The following is a 15,332-nucleotide window of genomic DNA, read 5'->3' on the forward strand; positions in this document are numbered from 1 at the left end:
AATTTGATTGGATTTGCTTGTGTGTGTATATGTGTATGTATTGTTGGATGTTTGTTAAACTCAAACGTGCTGTGTCTGTCAGTCTTGGCCAGGACGCTCTTGTAAAAGAGATTCTTAATCTCAATGTGCTTCCTTCCTGGTAAAATAAAGGTTATAATAATAATAATTTTTTTGAAGGCCTAGACTCTATATTAAACTAAAATACTGCATTAAAAAAAATAAAAAAATACATATTTAAATATTATTTTTTTTATTAATTTCAATGGCAAAAATAGACCATAAATATTGCATAAATATGAATAAATTCAATCAAATTCTCTCAAAATACAAAATTAAAAAGAATAAATATTATAGAACAAAAATAAATTGCATTGGTTTTACTGGGATGGAGGAAGTTTCATTTTTAGGTCTCCGGTCACTTCTAACCGGGAAGGCCCAGGATGTGACTCCGAAACGAAGACCGTCTGATTAATATGTTTATTAGATGTGGGAAAGCATCTTCCAAGCTTACATAGCAGTGTAAGTACGTACCCATATGTGCGTGTGTCTGGCCGGGGAAAGAACATGGGAGAGTGGTGTTTAAGTCAATTATGTAGTTGAGAAAACAGACTCTGGTTACTAATGGACACTAAAAGAGTGCAGAGGAAACCCTACCTACACCAACCAGAGAGTTCGGTTACACACACGCCTATAACACACACATGCACAAATGCACACACTTACACACTCACCTACTGTATCTCTCTCTCTCTCTGTCTCATCTCAGGTGGTTGGATCGTAACGAAGACGACGGACAGATTGTGAGAGAGTTAGTCCCTACTGATCATGGTCAACGTTTGTTCAGTGAGTGCACATATGTACATACAAACATAATCACATACAAAAATGTCAAAGTGTGCAATAATGAAACAAATAAAGTGCAAATAGGTAGCATACACATCCCTCTTCAACAAGCTGTACGATTTAATGCATCATTCATCTCTGTAGCACAAACACATCTTATTCAAATCACTAGCTTGAGCAACATGAGGAGTGATGCATAACTTAGCAAACATCACTAAAAGTAGAGACAATACGATTCAACATAGAAGTTTGTAGAAAAACTGAAATAGAGTGTGTGTTTATTCCAGCTGTTGGCTATCACATTGCGATAAAGACAGGCAGTATTAATGGTGCCAGCTCAGATTCAAAGGTGTTCGTAAAGATGTACGGAGAGAAAGGCGACACCAACAAGATGCTGCTGGTCGTCTCCGATAACGACTTGGGGAACTATTTTGAGACGGGACAGACGGACATCTTCACAATTGAGACCTTTGACATTGGCAAGGTATGCTACCTGATCAGGTTAGTCCCATTCACTCAATTTGAAGTTAAAATTCTATTCTATTCTATTCTATTCTATTCTATTCTATCTAATGTTCATATTTATTCTATTTCCATTGTTTACATTTGTTCTATTATGTTCTGTTGTTCAAATTCTGTTCTATTCTTTCTAATGTTCAAATCTGTTCTATTTTGTTCTGTTGTTTACATTTGCTCTATTGTGTTCTATTTTTCAAATTCATTCTATTCTATTCTATTCTATTCTATTCTATTCTATTCTATCTAATGTTCATATTTGTTCTATTTCCGTTTACATTTGTTCTATTGTGTTCTGTTGTTCAAATTCTCTTAAACTCATTCTATTCTATTCTATTCTATTCTATTCTATTCTATTCTATTCTATTCTATTCTATTCTATTTAATGTTCATATTTATTCTATTTCTGTTGTTTACATTTGCTCTATTGTGTTCTATTTTTCAAATTCATTCTATTCTATTCAATTCTATTCAATTCTATTATATTCTATTATATTCTATTCTATTCAATTCTATTCTATTCTATTCTATTCTATTAGGATAGGTACATACTAACTATGCAACTAACTATCCACAAAGAAATTGTGTTAAGTGAGAGGATGTGGCTCCTCGTATTATGAAATATGATGAATAAAATACATAAACATGTAATTTCATACATTTGTACACCACAGCATTCACACTTTGTATTCATGTAATAAAACGAATCTGCCGGATTTGTGTATTTATCGTGACTCCCCTCCGCTCTGTGGGAGGGTCCTGTAGATAAACAGGTTGCTGATTGGCCACACTAACGAGGGCCTGCGAGCTGGTTGGTTTCTGGACAGCGTTCAGATCTGGGTGCCGGTGCACGGGCTGCAGTACATGTTCCCCAGTCACCGCTGGCTCTGTAAGGATGAGGCTGATGGGAAGGTGGAGGTGGAAATCTACCCAAGTGAGACTCTGGAGATAGAGAAATGTATGTATTTCATTTGCACTTACATGTTTGACAAATGCTTCCCAAAGTTCTTGCATTCCATGGGAATCAAACTCTTGAAATTGGCGTTGCAGGCACTGTGCTATTTCAATATATGCACTCAAAATTTGACTGTTAATAGTGAGATTAATGCTCAGATCAGCTACTGTGAATTAAAAATGATTAATCAGTGTTTTTCTAATCGGCAGTGATCAATTATGAAGTTACCGTAGTGACAGGAGACGTGTGGGCCGGAGGGACGAATGCAAATGTCTTCCTGCAGATTTATGGTGAGGAAGGAAAAACTGAACTAATACGGCTCAAGAGCCGATCCAACAACTTTGAGAGAGGAACCACTGAGATCTTTAGGGTGAGTACATAAAAATCTAACTGTATATTTTAAAAGCTAAATGATACGTTTCTGGAATCTGATTGGTTGTGTCTGAATAGAATTCTCTTTCATTGGTTGATTAAGATCGAGGGCCTAGATGTGGGGCGTGTCTATAAGATCCGGATCGGCCATGACGGCACGGGAATAGGGGCTGGATGGTTCCTGGAGAAAGTGGATGTTAAACGGCTGATCATGGCAATGGTGAAACCAGAGAAAAAAGAGGAGGAGAAGAAAGACAAGAAGAAGAAAAAGAAGAAAAAGGTCAGTTTGGGGACAAACCAATTTGACATGTGACCATTAGCTCTTTGCTTTTAAACAAAAAAGGTGTATTTTCTCAATGAGACCTTAATTTAGACTTAAATTAAGTCTAGAGTAACTTAAGTCAAGTCCTAATTGTTTAATATTGTGAGGGACCAAATGTAAAATTTTGACAAATCAGCTATTGAAAAACTAACATTGAACGACTACTAATCTGAATATTTACTTTCTACAATCATGAGTAGGAGGAAGAAGAGGAATCCCCAGGGGTACTGAAGGAGGTCGTTCGAACTTTCAGTTTCCCATGTGGCCGATGGCTCGCTCGTAGTGAAGAGGATGGAGAGATACTCGTCGAGCTGTGTGCTGAGGATTTCGAAGACCTAGAGGGTATAGAGAGAGATTCAATGCTTTAAGTATACACTCACCTAAAGGATTATTAGGAATACCTGTTCAATTTCTCATTAATGCAATTTTCTAATCAACCAATCTCATGGCAGTTGCTTCAATGCATTTAGGGGTGTGGTCCTGGTCAAGACAATCTCCTGAACTCCAAACTGAATGTCAGAATGGGAAAGAAAGGTGATTTAAGCAATTTTGAGTGTGGCATGGTTGTTGGTGGCATGGTTGTTGGTGCCAGACGGGCCGGTCTGAGTATTTCACAATCTGCTCAGTTACTGGGATTTTCACGCACAACCATTTCTAGGGTTTACAAAGAATGGTGTGATAAGGGAAAAACATCCAGTATGCGGCAGTCCTGTGGGCGAAAATGCCTTGTTGATGCTAGAGGTCAGAGGAGAATGGGCCGACTGATTCAAGCTGATAGAAGAGCAACTTTGACTGAAATAACCACTCGTTACAACCGAGGTATGCAGCAAAGCATTTGTGAAGCCACAACACGCACAACCTTGAGGCGGATGGGCTACAACAGCAGAAGACCCCACCGGGTACCACTCATCTCCACTACAAATAGGAAAAAGAGGCTACAATTTGCACGAGCTCACCAAAATTGCACAGTTGAAGACTGGAAAAATGTTGCCTGGTCTGATGAGTCTCGATTTCTGTTGAGACATTCAGATGGTAGAGTCAGAATTTGGCGTAAACAGAATGAGAACATGGATCCATCATGCCTTGTTACCACTGTGCAGGCTGGTGGTGGTGGTGTAATGGTGTGGGGGATGTTTTCTTGGCACACTTTAGGCCCCTTAGTGCCAATTGGGCATCGTTTAAATGCCACGGCCTACCTGAGCATGGTTTCTGACCATGTCCATCCCTTTATGACCACCATGTACCCATCCTCTGATGGCTACTTCCAGCAGGATAATGCACCATGTCACAAAGCTTGAATCATTTCAAATTGGTTTCTTGAACATGACAATGAGTTCACTGTACTAAAATGGCCACCACAGTCACCAGATCTCAACCCAATAGAGCATCTTTGGGATGTGGTGGAACGGGAGCTTCGTGCCCTGGATGTGCATCCCACAAATCTCCATCAACTGCAAGATGCTATCCTATCAATATGGGCCAACATTTCTAAAGAATGCTTTCAGCACCTTGTTGAATCAATGCCACGTAGAATTAAGGCAGTTCTGAAGGCGAAAGGGGGTCAAACACAGTATTAGTATGGTGTTCCTAATAATCCTTTAGGTGAGTGTATATGGATAAAAGCTATTGATATACTGTATATATATTTTTATATAATACATTTAAAATCAATTTGAAATTTATTTAAAATTCATAAATTAATGAATACAAAAAAAATAAAAAAATAAAAAATATATATATCATAATTTAAAAAAATATGAACAATTTAACTAGGGCTGTGAAACGATTAATCGCGATTAATTGCATCCAAAATAAAAGTGTTAATATATGTGTGTGTACTGTGCTATTATTTTGTATATATAAATACACACACATGCATGTATATATTTAAGAGATATTTGCTTAAATATACTATATACTGTATATATATATATATATATATAATTATATATATACAGTATATATATATATATATATATATATATATATACATACATATATATATATATATATATATATATATATATATACATATATATATATATATATATATATATATAATTTGTATTATATATAAATATAAATATTTTATATATAAATAACAATTTTTTCTTAAATATATACATGCATGTGTGTGTATTTATATATACAAAATAATTATGCACAGTACACACACATATATAATGTGAGCACAAACTTTTATTTTGGATGCGATTAATCGTTTCACAGCCCTAAATTTAAAAATTTTAATGAAATAAAACATATTTAAAATGAATATTTTCATAAAATTGGTCAATATATATACATTTTGAATACATAATTATAATATAATATAATTAATACATTTATTATTTTAAATGCATTTTTATTTCCTTAAAATTTGTATTTAAATGTTTTCCTTGTAAAGTCTGCTTGAGCTATTTCAGATAATTTGAGGATAAAACTAATTAGTTTGCTCTTTTGTTATCTAATGCATTTAGATTACAATTCTATGTGTGGCTGAAGTGTTAAAGTCCTCCTATTATGCTTTTTTGAATAATAATAAAAAAAAACTCTTGTGTGTTCATTTGTTTTAGACAACTCGTATGAAGTTCATGTGTTCACTGGGACTGTGCTGGGGGCCGGAACCGATGCAGGCGTTTACATCAACGTCTATGGAGAAATGGGCGACTCGGGCGAGAGAAAACTACGCAAGTCAAACCACCTCAACAAGTTTGAGCGCGGACAGGTGAGTGGAACACAACACACACACAAACACACACACATTCAAACATGTACAGAATGCAACTGAATGTGGATCATTTTCAGGAGGACGTGTTCACGATCACTGGGATGGATCTGGGGCAGCTGAAGAAACTGAGGATTCGTCATGACAACAAGCAGGCGAATGCTGCGTGGTACCTGGACCGCGTCGAGATCTTTGATACAAAAGATGAAACCATGTAAGTGTCATGCACATCTCAAAACACATTCCCTCGGCTCAAAACACAAGACTAGTCCCAGACTAAAATGCATGTCTGAGCTGTTTTAACTCAAAGCCACTTGTTTGATAGATCTTAAAATAAGTCAGTGTTAAAGTAATGTTTTTTTCTAGGGCATGTTTATAAAAGCTATTTAATGCCCTAATTGAACTAAGGCCTAATCCTGGCTTAGTCTAATCCCTGTCTATGGAACCGGGCCTTAATGTATTCTCAGTTATGTCTAATTTAAGTATCAACTTTGTCTCAGATGTTTCTTGTAAAATGCCTCAGGAGGAATGAAAATAGATGCAGATGAGTACATTTTTGATGCACAGTAATAGTAGAGAGCTATACAATTAATGTGGTTACCATTTCAGATCTATCAATCTTGGGTTCATATTGAGATTGCTGATTGCTGCATACTTTGGTATCAAGCAAACCTAAGCATACTTTGAGACATTGTTTAGATCTTCACTGAGCAGTGTTATTTTAGTATCATTAATATACTATGTTGTGTTTATTACATATACATGTAATATATATTATACTTTGGAACACCACAAGTGTGACTGTGACTGTGACAAGTGTAAAAGCATTTCGAAACAAACTTCCTGGTTAAACATTAAAGCACACTAGTGTGATAAACTGCAATTTCTTTCATATTTATTGAATATTGACAAAATTGTCTAGAAATACTGCTTTTTTCACTCAAAAACTGAGGTGCAGAAGCTCAGATCAATGAGGCCTACAATCAGTCAGTTCCAAAAAGAAATGCAACTCCTGCCCTGATTGAAAGAAAAGAAATTGACAAAAAGATTGAATCCAATATTTGGGGATAATATTAGCATAACGAGAGATTTATAAGCTATGTTTTGTTGGCTGATCATCTTTGACCGTGTAACAAGGTGGGAAAAAAATCCCTAAAAGTACAACAATTATTTTGGGAAGTAGTTATCCCCCCTATGTGAGCGAAGTCAGTAAGTTTTAGTCCAATACAATAACATTAACTAACATTTTCTGGAAAAAGAAAATTAATTCCGGGTCAAAATGAGGTTAAACTAAGGAAAATGATAAATGGTGCATTGGCAACCACCAAATAAAATATTACATTTATTTAAGTTCATGTTTCTTTTATTTCCAGTAATTATTTTTTATGGTTTTAGTTTTAGAGTTAGTTTTAGTTTTAGTTATCTCTGTTACTGAGATCTTTTTTTTCCTCAGATGAAAAAATGTTATCCTTAAGTCTCAATTTGCTCAATTTAATCTCATTACTGTGTATGGAGAAACAATTGAGACATTAAACACATCTCATTTGTGATTTCTCTTTCCCATGGGTTGTGTTGACTGTGTTTGTGTGTGTTCAGGTATTTTTTCCCGTGTCAGCGCTGGTTGGCAGTCGACGAAGACGACGGGCAGCTGTGCCGTGAGTTAGTGCCTGTGGATGAAGCTTTCATGAAGAGGGAAGAAGATGAAGAAGAGGAGTCGTCGCCTGCTCAACTTGGACTAGAGCAGAAAGGTTTTGAATGTTAAACAAGCATTCTGCTTTAACCTATTAGTATTTGTTCATAGCATTTATGCATTGATTGTATGTGTGTGTGTGTAGCCATGTCAACCACGTTCACAATGAGAGTAAAAACAGGGGAGAAGAAGAACGCCGGGACAGATGCAAATGTTTTTGCCATTCTTTACGGAACCAAAGATGACACAGGTAACCTGGAAACATTGCATTTCTTCAGTACTAATAGCCCTTCAGCTTCAGAAAAGTGTGTTTGTGTTTGTGTCAGGTATCATTAATCTAAAGGCCTCTAAGAACTATAAGAACAAGTTTGAGTTGGGATTAATTGATGAGTTCACCATTGAGGCTGTGGACATCGGAAAACTCAAGAGAATCCGCATCGGACACGACAACGCAGGTACACACATGCACACACTCACAGCAAATATCACTCTATTAACGCTTAAGTTATTGAAAACACAAATACACTGAATCTACATTCAGTAGATGCAGTTGAGGATTGGTCGAGTTCAAATCTGTGCACTGATGACTGACGTGTGTGCGTGTGCTCGTTTGTGTGTTTACACTGTACACTGGTGCTCAGGCCCTAATGATTTCTGAAGGATCATGTGACACAGAAGACTGGAGTAATGATGCTCAAAATTCAGCTTTGATCACAGGAATAAATTACATTTTTATATATATATATATATATATATATATATATATATATATATATATATATATATATATATATATATATATTCAAATAGAAAACATTTATTTTAAATTGTAAAAATATTTCACAATATTACTGTTTCTACTGTATTTTTGATCAAATTAAATGCGGCCTTTGTGAACAGAAGAGACTTTCCAAAACAATAAAGAAACCTAACCAACCCCAAACTTTTGAACGGTAGTGTAAAATGACATAAATGTGTTTCCTTGTATTGTAAAATATATATTTAAAGGGGAACATTTTAAAACTTGATAAAAAAGTAAACATGCATTTGGCAAAAATGATCTTTTGTGCATGCATTAATGAATTCATTAAGGTTTACACATGCATAACGAAAATTAAGGTAAATTTATGTCTGTATAAATCTGTGTTCCTTTGTCATTTATGCCTTTGTCGTTTTTGTCACTTCATTTGGGATAATGTCACTTCATTTATATCAGTGGCTCTCTTCTGAATCTCCAGTAGCATTGGTGTAAATCCTACAGACAATTACTTACAGTGTACATGTGTGTATGTACATGTGTGCATGTGTCTCTGTGGATGTATACTGTACGTGTTTGTTTGTTTGTGTGTGTGTGTGTGTGTGTGTGTGTGTGGGGGGTTCTCAGGTGGGTCTCCAGGCTGGTTTCTGGACTGGGTGGAGATCGATGCTCCGTCTCTGGGTCAGCTCCTGCGGTTTCCCTGTGGCCGCTGGCTGGATAAAGGAGAAGATGATGGTGCCATTGTCAGAGACCTGTACCCTAATGAACTGCAGACACACCTCTACACTCCCTGTATGACACACACCTACACACGACTGTATAGCTATGCTCTACAGATGTTTTACAAAGCTAATTATAATGATTACAGACTAATACTAAACCTTGTTTACTTTATGTATTAATCATTTTATCTTTGAGGATGTTTTCAACGGGAGGATTTTATCAGATTTAACTCACTTGTAGTAAAAACAAACACTTGTTAAAGGGATAGTTCACTTTGAAATTAAATTTTGGTATGTTTTAGCTTACCTCAAGGGCATCCAAGATGTAGGTGTCTTTTTTTCCACAGTAGTTTCAATTTTGATATTTTTAGGTCAAACCGTTCTTGTCTGTCAGTCAGATAATGCAGGTCTGTGGTCACTGTCTCAAAGAGCATGCACAGAGTCCAAATTAAAACAATTCCCCATCGTCCAAATTAAACAATTCCCCATCGTAAGTACACATTGATGGCCTAAGACACGAAACGAGAGGTTTGTGTGAGAAAACGAACAGTATTTATATCGTTTTTACCTCTTGTAACACAGCCACGTCCAAGTGATCTGAGGGCACGCGCGCATCCTGGTGTGTGACGTGTGCGCAGACTGGTGCATAGATATATACACTAGATGTCGCATTAAAGACATTCGTTCCAATGAACTGCCGTAGCCAAGGCGACATCTAGTGTATATATCTATGCACCAGTCTGCGCACACGTCACACACCAGGATGATTTAATTTGGACTCTGTGCATGCTCTTTGAGACAGTGACCATAGACCTGCATGATATGACTGTCAGACAAGAACGGTTTGACCTAAAAATATCAAAATTGAAACTACTGCGGAAAAAAAGACACCTACATCTTGGATGCCCTTGAGGTAAGCTAAAACATACCAAAATTTAATTTCAAAGTGAACTATCCCTTTAACCTAAATCAGGGGTGTCCAAACTCAGTCCTGGAGGGCCACTGTCCTGCAGAGTTTAGCTCTAGTCTGCCTCAACACACCTACCTGGAAGTTTCTAGAATGCCTAAGACCTTGATTATCTGGTTCAGGTGTGTTTAATTGGGGTTGGAGCTAAACTCTGCAGGACAGTGGCCCTCCAGGAGCAGGATTGGACATCCATGACCTAAATGGAAACATTTCAATTACTTTTTTGCTCTTAAAATGCCCCTATTGTGTTTTTTTCAAATATTACCTTTCATGCAGTGTGTAATAGCTGTCTGTGAATGTAAGCAGTCTGCAAAGTTGTAAAGTCAAAAGTGCAAAAAAAAAAAGAAAACGAGAAAAAAAACGTGATTTCTGTAAAAGAAAATTTCTCCCTTTGCATTGAACTTTGAGCGTTGTAACTTTGCAGATGTTGTTTATGCTCATACAGCAACATTACACACTAACTAAAGTTAAAAGAGTGAAATCATGTGCTTTTGTTATTTTTATTAGTGTTCATTTTGTATTTTACTTACAGAAAATGTATTTTATTTCAGTTTTAGTTTCTAAAACTAAAAAAAAAGTTCTTCAACTTCAAATTATTTTATTTCACTTAGATGATTTTTTTATTTTTTAAGTTCAAATTTTTCATCTAATATTTAGATTTTATTTTAGCTTGATTTCAATAGTTTAAGTCAACAATAATAACTCTAAGTCTAAACAAAATTTAGTGTTTTTAGAAGTGATTAAAACCCTTATTTTGTATGTTTTGGGGAGATTATATCTCTAAAAGGAGTTTTTAAAGCATTTGCTAACTTCTGGGGACAGTTTATTTTTGCAGTTTTGTCCCCGAAAGTATAATTAAGTCAAAATCAGACATATACAGATACCCTTAAACTAGAAACTCATATGTCAATGTACAGCTGTATCCTAAAAAAAAAAAAAAAAAAAAAAAAAAAATATATATATATATATATATATATTTATTTGTGCCTCATCATTGTCATAGACAGACCTACACGGACCGTTTGTGATTAATGTGCATTTCTCTTGTGTGTTGCAGTTGTTCCCTATGAGATTAAAATCTTCACCAGTGATGTATTTGCTGCGGGAACAGACGCAGACGTCTTCATCATTCTGTACGGGCAGAATGGAGTGTGTTCGTCTCAGAAATCTCTCTGCGTCAATAAGAGAGAGAGGAAGATGTATTTTGAACGAGGGGCGGAGGACATGTTCATAGTAGAGGTAAATGAGGAGACGGAAGTCTGAAGTCATATCTGTGCTGGTCATGAAAGCTAGCGTGTTTGAAAAACATTGCTATTCGCCCTGCTTCAAAAACCTGGCTGGCATTAAAAAACAAACAAACCTGCTTCATTTGCTAAGTTTTGCTGGTGAAGTTTTGTTGCTGAACCAACACCAGACCAGTACAAACTGGCATAAACCAGCCTGGACGAAATTCGTCTTGGTCTTAGCTGGTCTTTTCATCTTAACTTTTCACTTTTCTATTAATAATTCAAAGACGGGCTTACACTGACAACAATGATGATGATGATGATGATGATGATGATGATGATTCTGGGCTTCTGCAGTTGGAGGACATCGGAGATATCATTGAGAAAATCCGCATCGGTCACGATAATCGTGGGGTGAATCCTGGCTGGCATTTAGACCGTGTGGAAATTCGCAGACTGCTCCGGAAAGGGAAGGTATCAAGCTTTTTTTGTTCCATACTTTATTAAACTTGTACAAATCTGCATCTCCTGTACAGTTCAATGTGACAGACTTCTTGAAATGCAGTTTTGTCTAATCTTAGCCTACAGCATTTTTGGAAAGACTTTCAAGAGATCCAAATAGCATATCCTGCCAATTTCAGCTCCCTAAATGTCCCAGAAATCAGCAAACTGTGGTTGATCCTTTCACATGTTGGTCAGACGTTCCCCTCCTGGCTAAATTTTGGCCAGACTAAGCTACACTGTGGACTAGATACTGTACATTGGTCTTAATTCTGGCAGCGTGTAACTAGGTTGAGTCTAGAATGTTCCCGTCTGGCCGTGGAAAACCTTCTTTTCCTCTCCACTGTCCGTCGTACACCCATTTCATTGACCCACATCTGCTCTGTGTATAATTAGTTCCAGTGACTAATCTTCTCTGACCTGTCGCTCCACTCCAGCGCTATCTGTGTACAGTAGAAGAGTGAAACGCTGTAGTGCCGTCAAGCACATCACACCACCTGATATCAACACACACGTCCACCTGCAGAAACTGTGCGTTTACACTACTGCTCAAAAGACGAAATTAAGACTTTTACTCAGAAACAATGCGTTTAATTGATCAAAAGTGAAAACATTTATAATATTACAAACGATTTCTATTTCAAATAAATGCTATTCTTTTGAACTTTCTTTTCTTAAAAGAATCCTGAAATAAAATGGCCACGGTTTCCACGAAAATATGAAGCAGCACATCTGTTTTCAACATTAATAATAATAATAAATGAATGATTTCTGAAGGATCATGTGACACTGAAGACTGGAGTAATGATGCTAAAAATTCAGCTTTGATCACAGGAATAAATTACATTTTAAAATAAATTACAGTAGTAACAGTTATTTAAATTGTAATAATATTTCATAATATTCCTCTTTTACTGTTATTTGTGATCCAATAAATACAGCCTTGGTGATCATGAGAGACTACAATAAAGAGAAAACAATAAAGAAACCTTCTTGACCCCCCAAACTTCTGAACCGTAATTGTATTGTAAAACATATTTGAAGGGCAAACCTTAAAACTTGGCAAAAATGAGGCATTGTGCATTTATAATGAATTAATTTAGGGTTAACGCATGCTTAATGAAAATGAAGGTTTATTTATGTCCATATGAATATGTGTCTGTTTCATTTTTGTTATTTTTGCATTAAATTGTCACTTCATTAAAAATGTTTAATTGAAAAATGTTACCAACCCCAAACATTTGAACAGTAGTGCATATTATATGCTTTTTGGTAACACCTTATTTTAGTGTCCTTGTTACATATGTTACATGTACTTCCCATAGTAATAACAGTAAATTATGCATAATTACATGCAACTAACCCACAACCAAACCCTAATCCTACCCTAACCCTATAGTAAGTACAGTGCTATGCATAAGTTTAGACACCCATGCTAAAGTTGACTAAAAAGAGGAATAAAAAATCATCTTTTGGAAATTGAACTTAATGCCTTAAGTTAAAAAATTAGGAAAAATCCAACCTTTAAGGACACCAATTTTCTTTGTGAATGAATAATGTATCGTAAATAAATAAATGTTCTTCCTTAAAATACAGGGTGCATAAGTCTGGACACCCCTATGTTAAATTCCCATAGAGGCAGGCAGATTTTTATTTTTAAAGGCCAGTTACTTCATGGATCCAGGATACTATGCATCCTGATAAAGTTCCCTTGGCCTTTGGAATTAAAATAGCCCCACATCATCACATAGCCTTCACCATAGCTAGAGATTGGCATGGAGTACTTTCCATAAGATCATCTCTCAATGCAAATCAAACTAGCTATTAGGCTAACTGAAATAAAACCATGCCAATCTCTAGGTATGGTGACATTTTTTTAATTAAGGCATTAAGTTCAATTTCCAAAAGATGATTTTTTATTCCTCTTTTTAGTCAACTTTAGCATGGGTGTCTAAACTTATGCATAGCACTGTACATGTAGTTGCTTAATATTACTCAGTACTTAAATATATAATTACACTGTAACAGTGACACCTTAAAATAAAGTGTAACCTGCTTTTCTTTACATTGCCTGTCTGATGGATTTTAATATTTGATTAGATTTTTGATGTGATTATTTTACTGAAATTTGAAACTATCCCATTGTTTAACTAAACTGGTCAACATGCAGCCCAGACTCGTATCATAGGACTCAGATAACAAGCACTCAAACAAACATAAGAATGTTGTAATAACGACACTGACGCAGAATTTATGTAGGCTTACATTTTAAGCAAGAATAGGATAAAGTGAAAAAATGAAACATTTAACCCTTGAATAAATGCTAATTTCCTCTAATAAAACCTAAAGGAAAAGACTAATATTCAACAATCCAAGACTGAATAATGTGTGTGTACATGCAGGGCTCTGAGACGGCAATATTCCCGTGTGAGGGATGGCTGGCTCGCTCGGAGGAGGACGGCGAGACCATTCGAGAGCTGGTGCCGTCTGACATCATCGTGGAGAAGCTTTCACGAGACGGAACCCTCAAAGTCATCGAGACGGAGGTGGACGACGCGCTGGAGAGTGAGTCGGACTATACGTTTTTCAATTCATGCACTTCGTCAATGGGCATGAAACCCATGACCTTAACTTCGCTAATGCCATGCTCTACTGTTTGAGCTGCAGGAATGATTTTGCATGTGTGTGTTGCAGTACACACATATACAGTGACCGTAACCACAGGGGATGTGTATGGAGCGGGCACTGATGCAAACGTGTTCATCACTCTTTACGGAGACATGGGCGACACTGGAGAACGCAAACTCAGCAAGTCTGAGAACACCAACAAGTTTGAGAGAGGATCGGTGAGACACACACACACAAATACACACTTATTTCTGTCTTTATGAGGACATCATCCTAATGCTTCTTCATTTTAGGTACAATTTGGACCTTTATGAAGCTATTTCCTGGCAATGTCCTCAAAGTTTGTCATGTTTTATTATCCATGTGAGAACATCTTCAGACATTTTTACCTCATGAAATCTAACTCACACTAATGAACAAATACATCATTTAAAACCACCATTCAAACGTTTGTGGCCGGTAATATTTATTTAAATGTTTTTGAAAGTCTCTTCTGCTCAGCAAGGTTGCATTTATTTGATAAAAAATGCAGACAAAACAGCAATATTGTGAAATATTATCACAATTTAAAACAACTGTTTTCTATTTGAATATGTTTTCAAATGTAATTTATTCCTGTGATGTAAAGCTGAATTTTCACATCCTAACATGCTGATTTGTTGCTCAAGAAAAATGAAATAATATTTCTTTGTCACTTTTGATCAATTTAATGCATCCTTGCTGTATAAAACTACTGACCTCAAACTTTTCCCTCTGATTGGCTGCTGATAACGACTGCTTCTGATTGGCCAGGTGGATACGTTCACTTTGGAGGCAGTGGATCTGGGCCAGGTGTTCAAGATCCGCATTCGCCATGACAACAGCATGCTGAGTGCTGATTGGTACCTGGACCAGGTGGAAGTGGCGGACACAGACACAGAGGAAGTGTTTCTGTTTTTGTGTGAGCGATGGCTCTCGAGAAAGAGGGAGGACAAACGGATCGACAGGGTGTTCTACGTTAAGGTCTGCCTGCGTGTGTGCATGCGTGCGCCCATGCATGCATGCGTTAACAATGTTGGGTTTCAGTCTAGTTACAGGACTAGTCCAGAGTGCATCTACATATTCT

The 15,332-nt window shown here is 36.5% G+C and overlaps 1 protein-coding gene across 6 annotated transcripts in view; it reads left to right on the forward strand.

Moving 5' to 3' along the window:
* The window catches only part of loxhd1a (lipoxygenase homology PLAT domains 1a), a 40,200-nt gene that overhangs the window by 16,757 nt on the left and 8,111 nt on the right, over positions 1-15,332 (forward strand). For all 6 annotated transcript variants that reach the window (XM_079898397.1, XM_079898398.1, XM_079898396.1 and 3 more), the window contains 17 exons: positions 767-843; positions 1,131-1,327; positions 2,125-2,317; positions 2,524-2,684; positions 2,790-2,966; positions 3,209-3,350; positions 5,585-5,736; positions 5,817-5,950; positions 7,333-7,484; positions 7,572-7,676; positions 7,753-7,881; positions 8,811-8,975; positions 10,930-11,111; positions 11,456-11,572; positions 14,002-14,164; positions 14,294-14,445; positions 15,020-15,229. In XM_079898397.1, coding sequence (XP_079754523.1) covers positions 767-843; positions 1,131-1,327; positions 2,125-2,317; positions 2,524-2,684; positions 2,790-2,966; positions 3,209-3,350; positions 5,585-5,736; positions 5,817-5,950; positions 7,333-7,484; positions 7,572-7,676; positions 7,753-7,881; positions 8,811-8,975; positions 10,930-11,111; positions 11,456-11,572; positions 14,002-14,164; positions 14,294-14,445; positions 15,020-15,229 — 2,608 coding nt within the window. The remainder of the gene's footprint in view (positions 1-766; positions 844-1,130; positions 1,328-2,124; positions 2,318-2,523; positions 2,685-2,789; positions 2,967-3,208; positions 3,351-5,584; positions 5,737-5,816; positions 5,951-7,332; positions 7,485-7,571; positions 7,677-7,752; positions 7,882-8,810; positions 8,976-10,929; positions 11,112-11,455; positions 11,573-14,001; positions 14,165-14,293; positions 14,446-15,019; positions 15,230-15,332) is intronic.

The sequence above is a fragment of the Squalius cephalus genome (genome assembly GCF_949319135.1).
Source record: "Squalius cephalus genome assembly, chromosome: 17".
Lineage (NCBI taxonomy): Eukaryota > Metazoa > Chordata > Actinopteri > Cypriniformes > Leuciscidae > Squalius > Squalius cephalus.